The sequence below is a fragment of the Myotis yumanensis genome, unplaced genomic scaffold (assembly GCF_028538775.1).
Source record: "Myotis yumanensis isolate MYYU_CA2020_CCGP unplaced genomic scaffold, mMyoYum1.0.hap1 SCAF_1, whole genome shotgun sequence".
NCBI classification, from domain to species: Eukaryota; Metazoa; Chordata; class Mammalia; order Chiroptera; family Vespertilionidae; genus Myotis; species Myotis yumanensis.
The window spans coordinates 125,127,286-125,141,826 of NW_027223752.1; the positions used below are offsets into that span (position 1 = coordinate 125,127,286).

Consider the following 14,541-nt stretch of genomic DNA (forward strand, 5'->3'; position numbering starts at 1 on the left):
AAAGGTCGATGCGGTATCCACTGAGCCAAACCAGCTAGGGCTACTTCATATTTTTATAAGCATCTGCTCCCTCCTCTTAGGATGGGGTAGGGATAGGGGAAGGAGAGTATGACCTGAGCAATAAGAACAATCAGAAGAACGTTTTCTCATATATTCTCATTTTCTTGCACCTAGAGCTGCTTTTATATGGATGAATAGATCATATTTCTGTCTGTGTCAGCATCTGCATTTGTACCTTAGCTCCCATTTTCCATTTTACTCAAAGATATCACTGTAGTAATTCTCCCTTCTCCTATCAAAAACAATTCCTCTTTTCTTTTTTTAGAGAACAGTCCTTTTAACCACACTTCTTTTAACTACTCTCAATTACAGCAGAGCAACTCAGATTTGTTATATCTCATTCCTCTTGAGCTTTCCCCCCATTTTTTCCTTGAATTCTCTTTAATTATGCTTTAATCCCCAATTCTTCACTGAAGCAGCTCTTATCAAAGTCACCAATGGCTCCCACATTGCTAAATTCAGTATAAACTTGACACAGTTAACTTACCTACCTCTTTGAAACACTTTTTTTTAAAAATCTTTTTTAAAAAAATATATTTTATTGATTTTTTACAGAGAGGAAGGGAGAGGGATAGAGAGTTAGAAATGTTGATCAGCTGCCTCCTGCATACTCCCTACTGGGTATGTGCCCGCAACCAAGGTACATGCCCTTGACCAGAATCGAACCTGGGACCCTTGAGTCCGCAGGCCGACACTCTATCCACTGAGCCAAACCAGTTAGGGCTAAATCTTTATTGTTGAAAGTGTTACATATGTCCCCTTTTGCCGGAAGCCGGTCCATCCTTGCTGCTTGACACAGTCGCTGCAGGAAAGAAACATCTACACAGCATATGTTTCAATGGACCTGGCATATATAGCATACTGTTTTTAATATGTTTGCTCCCTTTAGCGCCATGTGTTTTAACCAAGGTCACCTCTCCACCTTCTACAAAATGGGTGGTCTTCTTCTTCATCCCACCACGTGGAGAAGATAACTTAAAGGGCCACAGGAAGTTGTTCACTTCTTTGAAGCGCTTTCCAACAGTGTAGATCTCATGAATCAGATCTTCCATGCAGATGATGCCATATTTACCAAGAGATCGAGCAATCAGTGAGTTATCTGTCAGGGCAATTCGTTTTTTGTTGATTTTGCCATAACCACGCTTGTAGATCAATTCATTCACTGACTTCCGGTTTGGGTACCCCCAAGCAATGTATGGCTCCACAATCCTCAGCATGTTAATGGAAGCCTTGTTGAGCTTAACAAAGGTGCCGTTGAAGATCTGGCGGAGGCGAAGAAGGAATGACACGAAGACAGCCTTCAGTTGGTCAGCAGCCTAGTCAGGACCTATAGCCAGGATCTCCAGCCAAAGTTCTGGTCGGAGTTCTGGTTAGGAACTGATGAGGATCTGACGTTTATTGTCTTATTACATCCGTATTTATACCAGCCGATTTTAATCCTGTCAATTTCTATTACAAGGGTTAAGGTGTTTCTCATCTCCATTCCAGGGAGTAAAGATTATGTAGCTTAACTACCCGCCTGGCACTTAATTAAGGGGTTGTATCCCCTCCCTAACCTCAGGGAAAGATCCCCACCTGGGGAAACAACCTTTCTCGGAGAGGTGACCTTGGTTAAAACACATGGCGCTAAAGGGAGCAAACATATTAAAAACAGTATGCTATATATGCCAGGTCCATTGAAACATATGCTGTGCAGATGTTTCTTTCCTGCAGCGACTGTGTCAAGCAGCAAGGATGGACCGGCTTCTGGCACCCTTTTTTCCCCCATTAATCCCTATTAGCCTGCCCCTGTCCCCTCACCCAGGCCTTCTCCATCCCATTGTCTGTGTCCATGGGCCATGTATATATGCATACCAGGTCCTTGGTTGATTACCTCCTACCCCCCTTCCCTCCCCTGCCTGCCTTCTGAGATTCCTCACTCTGTTCCATGCTTCCATGTCATTGGATCCACTTAGATTCCACATAAGAGTGAGATCATGTGATACTTGTCTTTCTCTGACTGACTTATTTCACTTAGCATGATACTCTCCAGGTCCCTCCATGCTGTCTCAAAGGGTAAGCAATTCTTTTTTACTGCTGCATAGTATTCCATGGTATAAATGTACCACAGCTTTTTTATCCACTCATCTACTGATGGGCACTTGGGTTGTTTATAGATCTTAGCTATTGTAAATTGTGCTGCTATAAACTAGGGTGCATACATTCTTTCTGATTGGTATTTCGGATTTGTTAGGATATATTCTTAGAAGTGGGATCACTGGGTCAAATGGCAGTTCCATTTTTAATATTTTGAGGAAACGTCATACTGTTTTCCATAATGGCTGCACCAGTCTGCATTCCCACCAGCAGTGTACTAACTAGGGTTCCCTTTTCTCCACATCCTCTCCAGCACTTGTCATTTGTTGATAAAACACTTAACTTGGCTTCTAAAATACCATATTCTGAATTTCATGCTGTCTCACTCCCTGTTCCTTCTTTCTTTCTTTGCTCATTTTTCTTTTTCTTTGCCTCTTAATAATGGGGTAGATTAGGGCTTTTTCTACATTCAGTACTATGCTGATTTCTTTGAGGCTTTAAATCTTAATCTGTGTGGTGACAAATGCCAAATTTATATATCTAACGAAAAATACTCTTCTAGCCACTCAACTTACTTTCCATCTGCCCATTTGACATCTCCATTAGGACGCCTATAGGCATCTCAAACTTAATATAGTCATGTATCACTTAATGACAGGGATTCATTATGAAAAAACATTGTTAGGTGGTTTTGTGTTGTGAAAATTATAGAGTGCACTTACACAAACATAAATAGTGTAGCCTACTATACACCTAGGTTGTATAGCATAGCCTATTGCTCCTAGGCTACAAACCTATACAGCACATTACTGAATACTATAGGCAACTGTAATGCAATGGTAAGTATTTGTCTATCTAGATATGTAGAAAAGGTACAGTAAAAATATGGTATAAAAGATAAAAAATGGTAACCAGTGTAGGTAATTTACCATGAATAGAGCTTACAAAATGAATTACTCTAGGTGAGTCAGTGAGTGAGTGTTGAGTGAATGTGAAGCAAGGACATTACTGTACACTACTGTAAACTTTATAAACACTGTACACTTAGGCTACATTAAATTTATAAGAAAACATTTTTCTTCAATAAATTAACCATAGCTTACTGTAACTTCAACTCTAAACTTTTTAATTTTCAGCTCTTGCAATAACTTACCTTAAAACACAAACACATTATACAGCTGTTTAAAAATCTCTCTTTAGAACAGTATGGAGTTTTCTCAAAAAACTAAAAATGGAACTCCCATTTGACCCAATGATCCCACTTCTAGGAATATATATCCCAAGAAACTAGAAACACCAGTCAGAAAGGCTATATGCACCTCTATTTTCATAGCAGCACAATTCACTATAGCTAAGATTTGGAAACAGTCTAAGTGCCCATCAGCAGATGAGTGGATTAGAAAACTGTGGTACATCTACACAATGGAATACTATGCTGTGGTAAAAAAGAAGGAATTCTTACCATGTGCAACAGCATGGATGGAACTGGAGAGCATTATGCTCTCATAATATCACATGATCTCATTCATTTCTGGACTATAATGAACAACATAAACTGATGAACAAAAACAGATTCAGAGACAGAGAAGCATCGATCAGACTGTCCAACCTCAGAGGGAAGGTAGGGGAGGATGGGAGTAAGGGAGAGATCAACCAAAGTACTTGTATGCATGCATGTAAGCCTAACCAATGGACACAGACACCAGGGGTGTGAGGGTATGAGTGGGGAGGTGGGGGGGCATGGGAGGATAAAGACACAATGTAATACCTTAATCAAGAAAAAAATTAAATAAAAATAAAAAATCTTTCTTTATATCCTTATTTTTTTAAATATACTTTATTGATTTTTTTACAGAGAGGAAGGGAGAGGGATAGTCAGAAACATGGATGAGAGAGAAACACCGATCAGCTGCCTCCTGCACACTCCCTACTGGGGATGTGCCTGTAACCAAGGTACATGCCCTTGACCGGAATTGAACCTGGGACCCTTCAGTCCGCAGGCTGACACTCTATCCACTGAGCTAAACTGGTCAGGGCTATATCCTTATTCTTTATTAATAGCTGTGAGTAATGCATTGCACTGTGACATCATAACACTGCACTGTCACTAGGTGATACCGTTTTTTGATGTCACAATTACAAAGTCACTAGGCAATGCAAATTTTTCAACTCCATTATGATCTAATGGGACCACCTTCATATACACACGCAGCCCATCATCGTTAACCAAAATGTCCTTATGCAGTGCATGACTGTATATCTAAAACCTGATCTTCTCCCTTAAATCTGCTTTATCTACAGACTTCCCCCTCTTTCCAGGCTTCCAGTGGCTAGCTAAAATCCTTGGGGACATCCTTAAGTCCTAGATTTCTTTCCCGCACACATTAATGTGTCAGTATGTCCTATTGGCATTATCTCCATAATATATTCAGAACCTAGGCTTCTGCTGACCATTGTGGTCCAAACCTCTCTCTTGTTCTGAGTGATTGCAGTAACCTCCTAACTGGTCTCCTTGTTTCTCCCATTATACTTCCATAGACTCTTCTCAAAATAGCAGCTATTACAGTCCTATTAAAGTCAATAGCTTAACTTAAAACCCAAGCACATTATACAGCTTCTCTGGTCATAGCATTTCCATAGCTTTCTTTCTCACTCAGAGTAAGAGACTAGGTCTGTAAAATGACTCCAAGGCCTTATAATCTCATGCTCCCACACTACCTTTGTTACCCATCTGAGTATCCTCCTGGTACTAGTCTCTCCTCCCTATGCTTTAACTTTACTAGTCACTTTGTTCTACAAAGGCAGCCTTTTGTTTTGTTCTCTCTGCTTCCAATGTTTTAACCTCATATTGCCATGTGGCTTACTTCAAGTCTCAAGGTTTCCGATGCTATTTCAGTAAGAATATCTCTATCCTTTTTTTTTTAATCTTTATTGTTGAAAGTATTACAGATATCCCCTTTTGTTTGTTTTTCCCATTGACTGCCTTCACCACTCTATTGTCTATGTCTATGGGCTATGCATATAAGTTCCCCAGTTAATTACTCCCCACCCACTCCCGCTTTCTCTCTGAAATTCGTTAGTTTTTTCTGACTATACTTTTAAAATATATATATATTTTTAATTGATTTCAGAGAGGAAGGGAGAGGGAGAGAGAGATAGAACCCTCAATGATGAGAAAGAGTCATTGATTGGCTGCCTCCTGCACGATCCAGGGGAATCAAGCCTACAACCCAGGCATGTACCCTGACTGGGAATCGAACCATCACCTCCTGGTTCATAGGCCATGACCTCCTGGTTTATAGGGCGATACTCAATCACTGAGCCACACCAGCTGGGCTTGACTATCCTTTTTTAAAGATGCTGTCTGCATGAACACACTGATATTTCTGTTCCCCCTCAACTGCATAACTTTTCTCCATAGCATTAATAACCATCTAACAAGATATTTTACTTGTTGGTTTGCCTTCTGTTTCACACTAGAAGGCAAGTTCCATGAAGGTATGGATTTGGGTTGTTTTGTTAATTGCTGAATCCTCGTATCTGCAACAGTGCCTGACTGGCACACAGTGTGTGTGTGTGTGTGTGTGTGTGTGTGTGTATTTTTTAATGAATTAATGACATGTCTTCAAAATTCTAGTTTTTTAGATAATTTTGTTTGTTTATTATTACATAGGCTATCCATATTATCTCATAAGGAAGTTTATGTTTGGCTTTCCAGAAAATTGGAAAGAGCACATTGATACTTTCCTAGAACAATTAAGGTAAAGTACTTTTTATATTTAAAAAAAAAAAACTTTATTGAGGCATAATTTTCATTTGATAAGATGCATCCATTTTAGGTGAGCTTTTAAAAATGTATACTTAACCAGTATGAAGTGGTTTTAATTTCTTTTTTATGGAAAATAAAACCTTGGACATTTCAAGGAGTCATTCTTATTCTATCCTTTAAGAGTCAAATAGCTGTTAAACAGGAGTCTGAAGTTCATGGTCCTTTTTTCTTTTATTCATTCCCTCTGTAGTTATTCTGTTGGCACTGGGGAAAACAAGGAAGAATTTGGTTAATTCTTGCTTTTAAGGAACTCATAGGAATGAAGTGATGTAAGTTAATTAGTCACAAAACAGGGATTGACAATTTTTTCTGTAAAGGGCCAGATAGTAAGTATTTTTATGGGCATGCTCTACTACAACTGCTTCAACTAGAGGAAAAACAGTATCAGTTCCTTAATGAATGTGGCTATTGTTTCAGTAAACTTTATATTGTACTTGAGTTTTTGTGGGAAAGGGGATGGAAGCCATGGAGGCTTAAAGTATGTAAGGTTAAAAGTAATCTTTACTATGGTGAAGAACTTTAGCTGAGGGAATTTTTTTTATTTTTTGGTATAGTGTTAGTGTTAAGGTTAGGTTAGGGTTTGGTTTGAGTTCAAAATTATGGTTAGACTTAGCTTTAGGATTAGGTATAAGGTTAGGGCTAAAAGTTAGTTACGTTTAGGATTAGTCTTTGACTTAGGGTTAGTTTAAAAATAAGGTAGGGCTAAGGTTAGTTTTGAGGTTAGGTGTAATATTTGGGATTAGGGTTAGGGTGATGGGGGATGGCTCAGTTTAGGGTTAAGTTTTAGAATTACAGGCTTATTGTTAGGGTTAGTTTTAGAATTAGAGTAAGGTTTCAGGGTAGCTTTAGGGTAAGGGTTAGGATTAGGTTTAAAATTAGGAAGTGTTAGGATTAGAGTTATGCTTAGGGTTGGTATATTATAGTTAGGGTTAGAGTTAGTATTTTATTTAGGGTTGAGGTTAGGTCATAGGAGAGTTTCATTTTTTTGTGGGTTTTTTTTGTTTTCACTTTTTTGAGAACCAACATTAGAGGGAAAATAATGTATGTTTTTAGGGCTTGTGAAAAGAAAAAGGAAAAGGCCAGACAAAAACAGAAAAGTAGAAGATTTGTGCCTGACATAGGAAAGTCAATGAAAAATGATGCAGGAGTAAACCAAACAGATGGCCTCCAAAGAACCAGCACCATTTATGACCTTGATTGTAACCATTTGGGTATGTTTGCTCTTTTCTTCTCTATTGGTACAGTGGTATATTCTTACATGAACCCCACATTGTTAATTGTTAACAATGCATATAGTCTTGAGTAATCATCTGGTCCTAAAATTTGTGATTTTTCACTACTTGGAGAAAAACTACAAAGCAGATAGCTCATAGTCAGCATTCAACTTACTTCATTAAATGTTACCTTTTAATTAACCTGATAAGCATATCAATGAAGATAATTGTTCTTTCAGTTTCCTAGACACAAGGTATTTAGGCTGCTAACCTACCTCAAACCTATATATTAAACTAGAGGCCCAGTGCACAAAAATTTGTGCACTTGGGGCCGGGGGTTCCTCAGCCCGGCCTGTGCCCTCTCGCAGTCTGGGACCCCTCGGGGGATGTCCACCTGCTGGCTTAGGCCTGCTCCCCAGGGAGATTGGGCCTAAGCTGGCAGTCAGACATCCCTCTGGCAGCCCAGGAGCCCTCAGGGGATGTCCACTTGCCAGCGGGGAGCAGGCCTGAGCTGCAGTTGAATATCCTTTGCGCTGCTGAGGAGGCGGGAGAGTCTCCTGCTACCACCGCTGTGCTGGCAGCTATCAGCCTGCCTTGTAGCTGAGCAGAGCTCCCCCTGTGGGAGCACACTGACCACCAGGGGGCATATGCTGCATTGAGCATCTGCCCCCTGGTGGTCAGTGTGTGTCATAGTGACCAGTCATTCTGCTGTTGGGGTCAATTTGCATATTACCCTTTTATTATATAGGATACTGTATGCCTAATTTGTACCAAATTTTATTCTTGTTAATAGACAATACCAGTTTGCTTTTATGGGGGTAATGGCATGTTTTTTGAATGACCATTACTATAAAGGTAGCTGGCAAAACTGTTCTGTGTCACCTCTTTGCCTATAATTTGCCTCACAGCCTTTTCTAGAAAATATAGATGAATAAAAGTTAATTAGAATCTGTTGTATAAATTTCTGTCGATTCTACCTTGACCTTATAACAAAGAGCTTTACAGGATTGCTTCTACCAAAATCATGGCACCATATTGAGTATAAGTTCCCCACTGCACCCCACTTCCCTGTGTTCATAGGGCCCTCCTTTGTAATTTTGCTTATCCTTTCCTAGTACAAAGGAATGGATTAAATATATAGATGACTGCTTGCTCAGAGCTAGCTAAAAGTCACTCTATTCTAGTTTCTTCTCAACCTTTCCTCATTTTTTCAAAAGTCATCCTATTTGCCTGTAAATTTAAAATATTGCTCATTGTCATTTGCTAGACCATCTTCAGTATTCTGGAGTCCTGGGGCTATAGCAACTGCTATATACTTTTTTACTCTTAAATATAAAATTCCTAAAAGTATATCTCACTTTATCATTTATTAATCTTCTTTAGTCTTAGATCTTAAGCAGTGTTTTTCATAAATTTTTAAATTGTGAATGTTACTGGTGAAGTGTTTGAAGATACAAATGTAAAATGCTAAAGTTTGGTAATCTATTTTACATGCTACCTGTGTCCATAAGAAAATAATTCAACAAATAATTTTTAAAGCACTTTCCATGAACCTTGATCTTTGTTAGCTGTTAGCAATTTAGAAATGAATAAGAGGAGATGATGCCTCCCCTTTGGGAAGCTCGGGTTAGGAGCAAATATTAGTGGATTTTTTTTTTTTTTTTTTTAGGTGTATCATTTTTCCAGTGTGATTTATTAAATCTTTGTTTTGTGCAACTGTTAAGACATTGTGTGTCCTCATATTACATAAGTTATTTTAAGTGGTGGTAGTTGGTGCTATCTTTTTTTTATGAGAAAACCACTGAAATAAAACAAAACCACGTCTAACATTAAACAACTAAAGGTATGCAAAGGTGCTAATCAGTGATAATTTAAGTTGATGTGATCGTGTGTGTGATTTACCTAAAATGTGGTTTTGCTTATTTAGTGCTATAATCTATATGTCATAGTATTGTATTAAAATACTTGATGTCTGTTATACTTAACCAGAATATATTATAAGTGATCTATTATAATAGCCTTCTTCACCATACTGTAATAATCTCAGAGGAAGTACCATCCATTATGTATCTTCAAATACAGCTTCTAGAATAATAATAAAAATGTTTCTATAGTTTTACAAGTCCTTTTTAACTTATCTAGAATTTTAGCTCAATAGCTGTTTCTTAAGCCTATATTGTATACTATAAATTTGGTTTTACTTAAAATTTTAATTAGCATGGATTTAGTTATACATTGGTATACATAAATTAATTGTAACATAAGAATTCAATATACATGAAGAAATATAAGGGAAATAGAGTTATTCGCTTTCTGTTTAGTTGGTACAGAGTTTAGATGAACAGGAATTTGTATTTACAAAATGGTTTAATGTTTCTATTTTGCTTTAGATGTGGCAAAGGAGGTTCAAAACAGATAATAAGGAATATTATGGCTGTCCACTTCTTCCTTCCCTCCTTCCTTCCTTCCTTCCTTCCTTCCTCCCTCCCTCCCTCCCTCTCTCCCTCCCTCCCTCCCTCCCTCCCTCCCTCCCTCCCTCCCTTCCTTCCTTTAGAATAAAAGTGATTTGAACAAAATATGGCCCTATGCAGAGTGGTTCTGTCCAAATAAAATTGCTTTATGTCATAACCAAATTTAACAAATATTTGTGACATTGGATTAGACAGACTTTTTCAGAGTGAGTTCTTAATGGGGATGAGCAGCTTAACTTTTATATAATCATTTATCTAAACCTTCATCTTTGTACTCATAGAACTGAAGAAGAATAAGCACAGTACATTGCCAGGAGCTATAGAATTAAACATTTGCCAGAGTAATCCTCAAAATAAACCACCATTAAGCTTCCCAGATGACCAAATAAAGAATACTGTTCAAAATGGGGGAGAATATGACTTAACTAATCAGGTAAGCTTTTATTGTATACTGTACAGTGGTGGTGTGATACTATTGAAAACATTAGAGACCAAATGAGAAATAATGAGTTCTCTTTGTTAAGTATTGCTTTTTATTAGTTTAGGCATAGTAGGTAAATGTCTTGATATTTATTTTCCTAGTATCTCACTGGAAAAGTGCAGGCAAGAATAACAAAGTTTTAGCTATAGAGTAAGGTTTAAATAGATAGAGAATGAGAGAGAGAGTGTGAGTGTGTGTGTGTGTGTGTGTGTGTGCGCGCGCGCGCGCGTGCGCGCACGCACATGCACATTTTAAATGATGGTATTAAATTGGTAAAGAAAATGTGAGAATGTGGTTACCCACATGGTGCTTCCAAAGCTTGAGCTTTGAATACCTCTGCTAATGAAATTTCTGTCAGTGCCTAGAAATTTGTGTGCTTGATTCATACTATAAAATGCTTGTAGTCATGTTTATAGGTAGTACTTGTTATAGTAAAAAGTTATCTTTTGATTTTTAAGGAATTGATTGGAAAAAGGGAATATAAGAAGTTATCTTCAAAGAAGCTCAAAAATTGTGAAAGAACAAATAAAAAGATAATTAAAAATCAGGAGCAAGGTAATATATCCTTATTATTGTTTTATTTTATAACTAAAGGCCTGGTGCATGAATTCGTGCATGGGTGGGGTCTGGCTGCCCCACCTTAATCGGGGCCAGGCTGGCTGGGGAGAGGGGACATGGAAGATTGGCCAGCTGGGCCCGCCCCCAGACGAACTCCCTGTCAAGGGGACAATTTGCATATTAGCCTTTTATTATATAGGATAAGTAGAAAGTTACTATTTGAAATTTTTTAATATAATAAAAGTGATTTTATACATTTCTAAATCTGAAATGATAGACCAACTGTTTTAATGCTTATTAAATATTTGGTGTTAATCTTTTTACAGAAGATGATTTACAAAATGAAATAATTCATTGCCTTAAATATAGATTCACTTATAGGCTTGCTTTCTTTAATTTAGGTAGCTTTAAATAATTTTTTAAATCACAAAATATATATTATTTAAATATGCTTCTAGTATTGTTTAAAGACAATCTTTTTATTAAATTGTAATAGGCCATAATTTAGTTTTGTGTAAGTGTGGATTTTTCAGAATGATTTCATTGAAATCCTGCGTACCTGAATATATAGAACCTTTTCTCTATGCATTAGGGAGTTTAAAACTTAATGTTTAATTGAATCTATCAGCTTAATAGCATTTTTTTTCTATTTTATTGCTTATAAGTCGGAAAAATAAAAGTGGAGAACATTTACAAGTGTGTAAAAAAGTAGACTGAAGAGCAATACTACTTATCAAGTTTACATGACTTAAGTAAAAGTATCCAGAATAGGCTGTATCTTTATTCAGGTTATTTAATGAAATTAATAAAAAAATGTTTTGCTCAAAATTAGAGAGCATAAAATTTTTAAATTGCCAATTGAACATTTGAATCACATTTATAATAAGGAATTAGAAGAAAACACTTTAGCTCATAATGTGAAAATATATAATTCCATTGAGAAGTCTTGTGGAAACTTTCTTGTTTTTTGGTTAATACCATTTCATGAATTATAATTTAGAAGCTTTTATTTTTGTCATTCATCTTTTAAATGTCACATAATATGTGTAGATTGTTGGCAGTATGTCACTGTGATGATTGGTGTGATAATTTACAGTTTATATCTATTTATAATTATAGCTGGATAATTTAAAGTTAGAAACTAATAGTTTAGCTTCTGGTTTCTTAAGTTTTAGAGTTGAGAATTTCTCTCATTTAATTTGTTTTCTTTAAGTAATGATATGGTATAATAAAGACTCTCAAGTTCTGTTTTGGTTCTTTTCCCATGATGATTCATAGAGTTTTTGGGGATTCAGCAAAAGATAGACTTGATGGCTACCATTAGGGATGAATGAGAATGAGGCTGTGCAAATGGAGTTCCGTGTTCTTCTAATTCCCTTCTTAACTAATATACCTTCTGTTTCATATGTTACATACCTAGTAAGGTTTTAGCAACCCAACAAATATTTATTTAGCATCTACTACATATGTGACTGAACTAACTCCAGTAAAATGAAGATAATTCACAAATGAAAACAAAGTTGTTACGTATACTTTTCAGATTAGTTGAAAGATTAGACAAGTGTAATTATATGCAGGGCACATTGTCAAACATGGCATTATTTTAAAATATTCTGGAAATTTGAAAGAGCTTTCATTCAGTTGAGGAAATCAGGACAAAATTTATGGACCTAGTAGGTTGGAGTGTAAAATTGAAACAGGTAGTGATTTGGTTTGTAAATGAGTGAAAGGAATTTTCCAAGTAGAGAAAATTTGAGAAACAGTGGTCTCACAGACATAGAATATGGTTCAGACCTGAATGCAGCAAGTGAACTGTAATGAAGGCCAGGTAGAGGAGCTTATATGCACACTAAGTATACTATGAGAAGTCCTGGACAAGTTGGTATTAAAAAATAGTATGTTCACAATCAAAGGGACGGTGATCTAAACAGACTGGTGTTTCAGCAAGATTAATATGACAGTGGAGTTTGTGGTGGGAAAACAATATATTTGTGAAAACGGTTTTTTAAATTTTGTTTGTAGCTAATTTGAGATTTTGATCTTTGGTTTTATCTTATGAAATTAAAGAGCAAACCGAAGAATCGAAGGTATCCATTGATATTATCATCTCAGGAAAATCACCTTTCTCAGATGAAGAAAGAAAATATGTGGCTACTAATCAGAAGGAAGTCTGTGTTTTGGTAACACCACTTAAATCTAAAAATGTGATAGAGCAAAAATGCATGAAGTATAATGTATCCTCTGGTGCCGTTAAAGCAGTAACAGATTTTATAGTGCCAAAGCATCAAAAAGAAAGTGAATCAGACTTAAATGAAACTACATGTCCAATTAGTAAGCCCAGAAAGACTTTCAAAGATGTATTTGAGAGTGATGTGGGTCATACAAGCGAAAAAAAGGAAGATTGCATTGAACGTGATATACTCACTGTCAACCAGAAAATAAAAATACCTAGTTCTAATAAGAAACAAACGGTCACCTCTGACTTTAAGAACAATACAAAGTTATCAACATCGAAGAAAATTGAAAAAAATCAAGTAACAAATCAAGATTTGTCTGCTGACAAGAGTGAAACGGAAAAGAAAATTAGAATAAAAGCTGGGGATATTAAGAAAACCACAGCAAGAAATACCAAAGAAAGAGTAGTTCACCAAAGAAAAAGCAGAAGGAACATCACTGGAAACATCTCAGTGACCTCTGAATCTGAAACTGAAGAAAGTGAAACTGAATTTCATATCCTAAAAAAGAAAGCTAGATGTTCTGCTGAAATAAATTGTCAGAAATCTGATATTAGGAATGAGTTTCCAATTATTAACAAAATGGGATCTGGTGAAACGAAGAGGCATTCCTTAGAATGTTTACCTGGTTTAATTCAGGATGAAGAATGGAATGAGAAGGAATTGGAGAAGCTTCATTGGTAAGTAGTTAGATTTGACTCTGAAATATCCTGAGTGGCCACAAAATAGTTGAAGACATGCAGAATCCAATGAGGGAGTGATTTAATGATTTGTAATCATTAACATGGAATATGTCATCTAAAAACACATAAAGAAAAATTAAAATTTGTACAGAGAATGGAGGGAAAATATAGATAACTGCCATCTACATGTGGCCATTTATACAGTATACATATGAGCTTTTTATTCCCATTTAATATTGCAAGCATACACCTCCCCTTCCCACCCCCCATCTACTGAAGAAAAGTGAATATGTGAGAGGGTGGATGTGTTACTTGTTTGTGGTGATCACAATGTATGTATCAAATGATCACTGGTAGACTAAATATATATAACTTTACTTGTCAGTTATACCGCAATAAACCTGAGAATATATTTCAACATAGACAAATGCTGCTCTCTCACAGCCTCACATTTTAAGAAATCCTATATAATAAAGATGTAGTATGCAAATGGTCATTACCGTGAAGCATAACGACTGACTGCATAACTACCGAATCACAGATCAGCAGAAGGGTGGGGCAGCGAGCTACAAGTGGGCTGTGGAGAGCTACAGGAGGGGGCAGGGTAGCAAGCTATGAGGTGGGGGTGGGGGAAGCTACAGGAGGGTGACAGCGAGCTACTGGCACACGGATTCATGTACAGGGCTACTAGTATTTTATAATTAAATTCACCATTATAAAATCTTCAAACACAGATTATTTAATGGTTCCCCCCCTCCATTTATTTAAGAAATTTGAAAAATAGATTTTAGAGAGGAAGGGAGAGAGAGAGAAATACCAGTGATGAGAGAGAATCATTGATTGGCTGCCTCCTGCACGCCCCTACACTGTGGAACAAGGCCACAACCCAGGCACGTGCCCTGATCGGGAATCCAACTGTGACCTCCTGGTTCATA

The 14,541-nt window shown here is 36.9% G+C and overlaps 1 protein-coding gene across 1 annotated transcript in view; it reads left to right on the plus strand.

Moving 5' to 3' along the window:
- The window catches only part of MIS18BP1 (MIS18 binding protein 1), a 60,008-nt gene that overhangs the window by 21,720 nt on the left and 23,747 nt on the right, over window positions 1–14,541 (plus strand). The window contains exons 7-11 of the mRNA XM_070431565.1: window positions 5,810–5,897; window positions 7,019–7,176; window positions 9,932–10,083; window positions 10,590–10,686; window positions 12,757–13,603. Coding sequence (XP_070287666.1) covers window positions 5,810–5,897; window positions 7,019–7,176; window positions 9,932–10,083; window positions 10,590–10,686; window positions 12,757–13,603 — 1,342 coding nt within the window. The remainder of the gene's footprint in view (window positions 1–5,809; window positions 5,898–7,018; window positions 7,177–9,931; window positions 10,084–10,589; window positions 10,687–12,756; window positions 13,604–14,541) is intronic.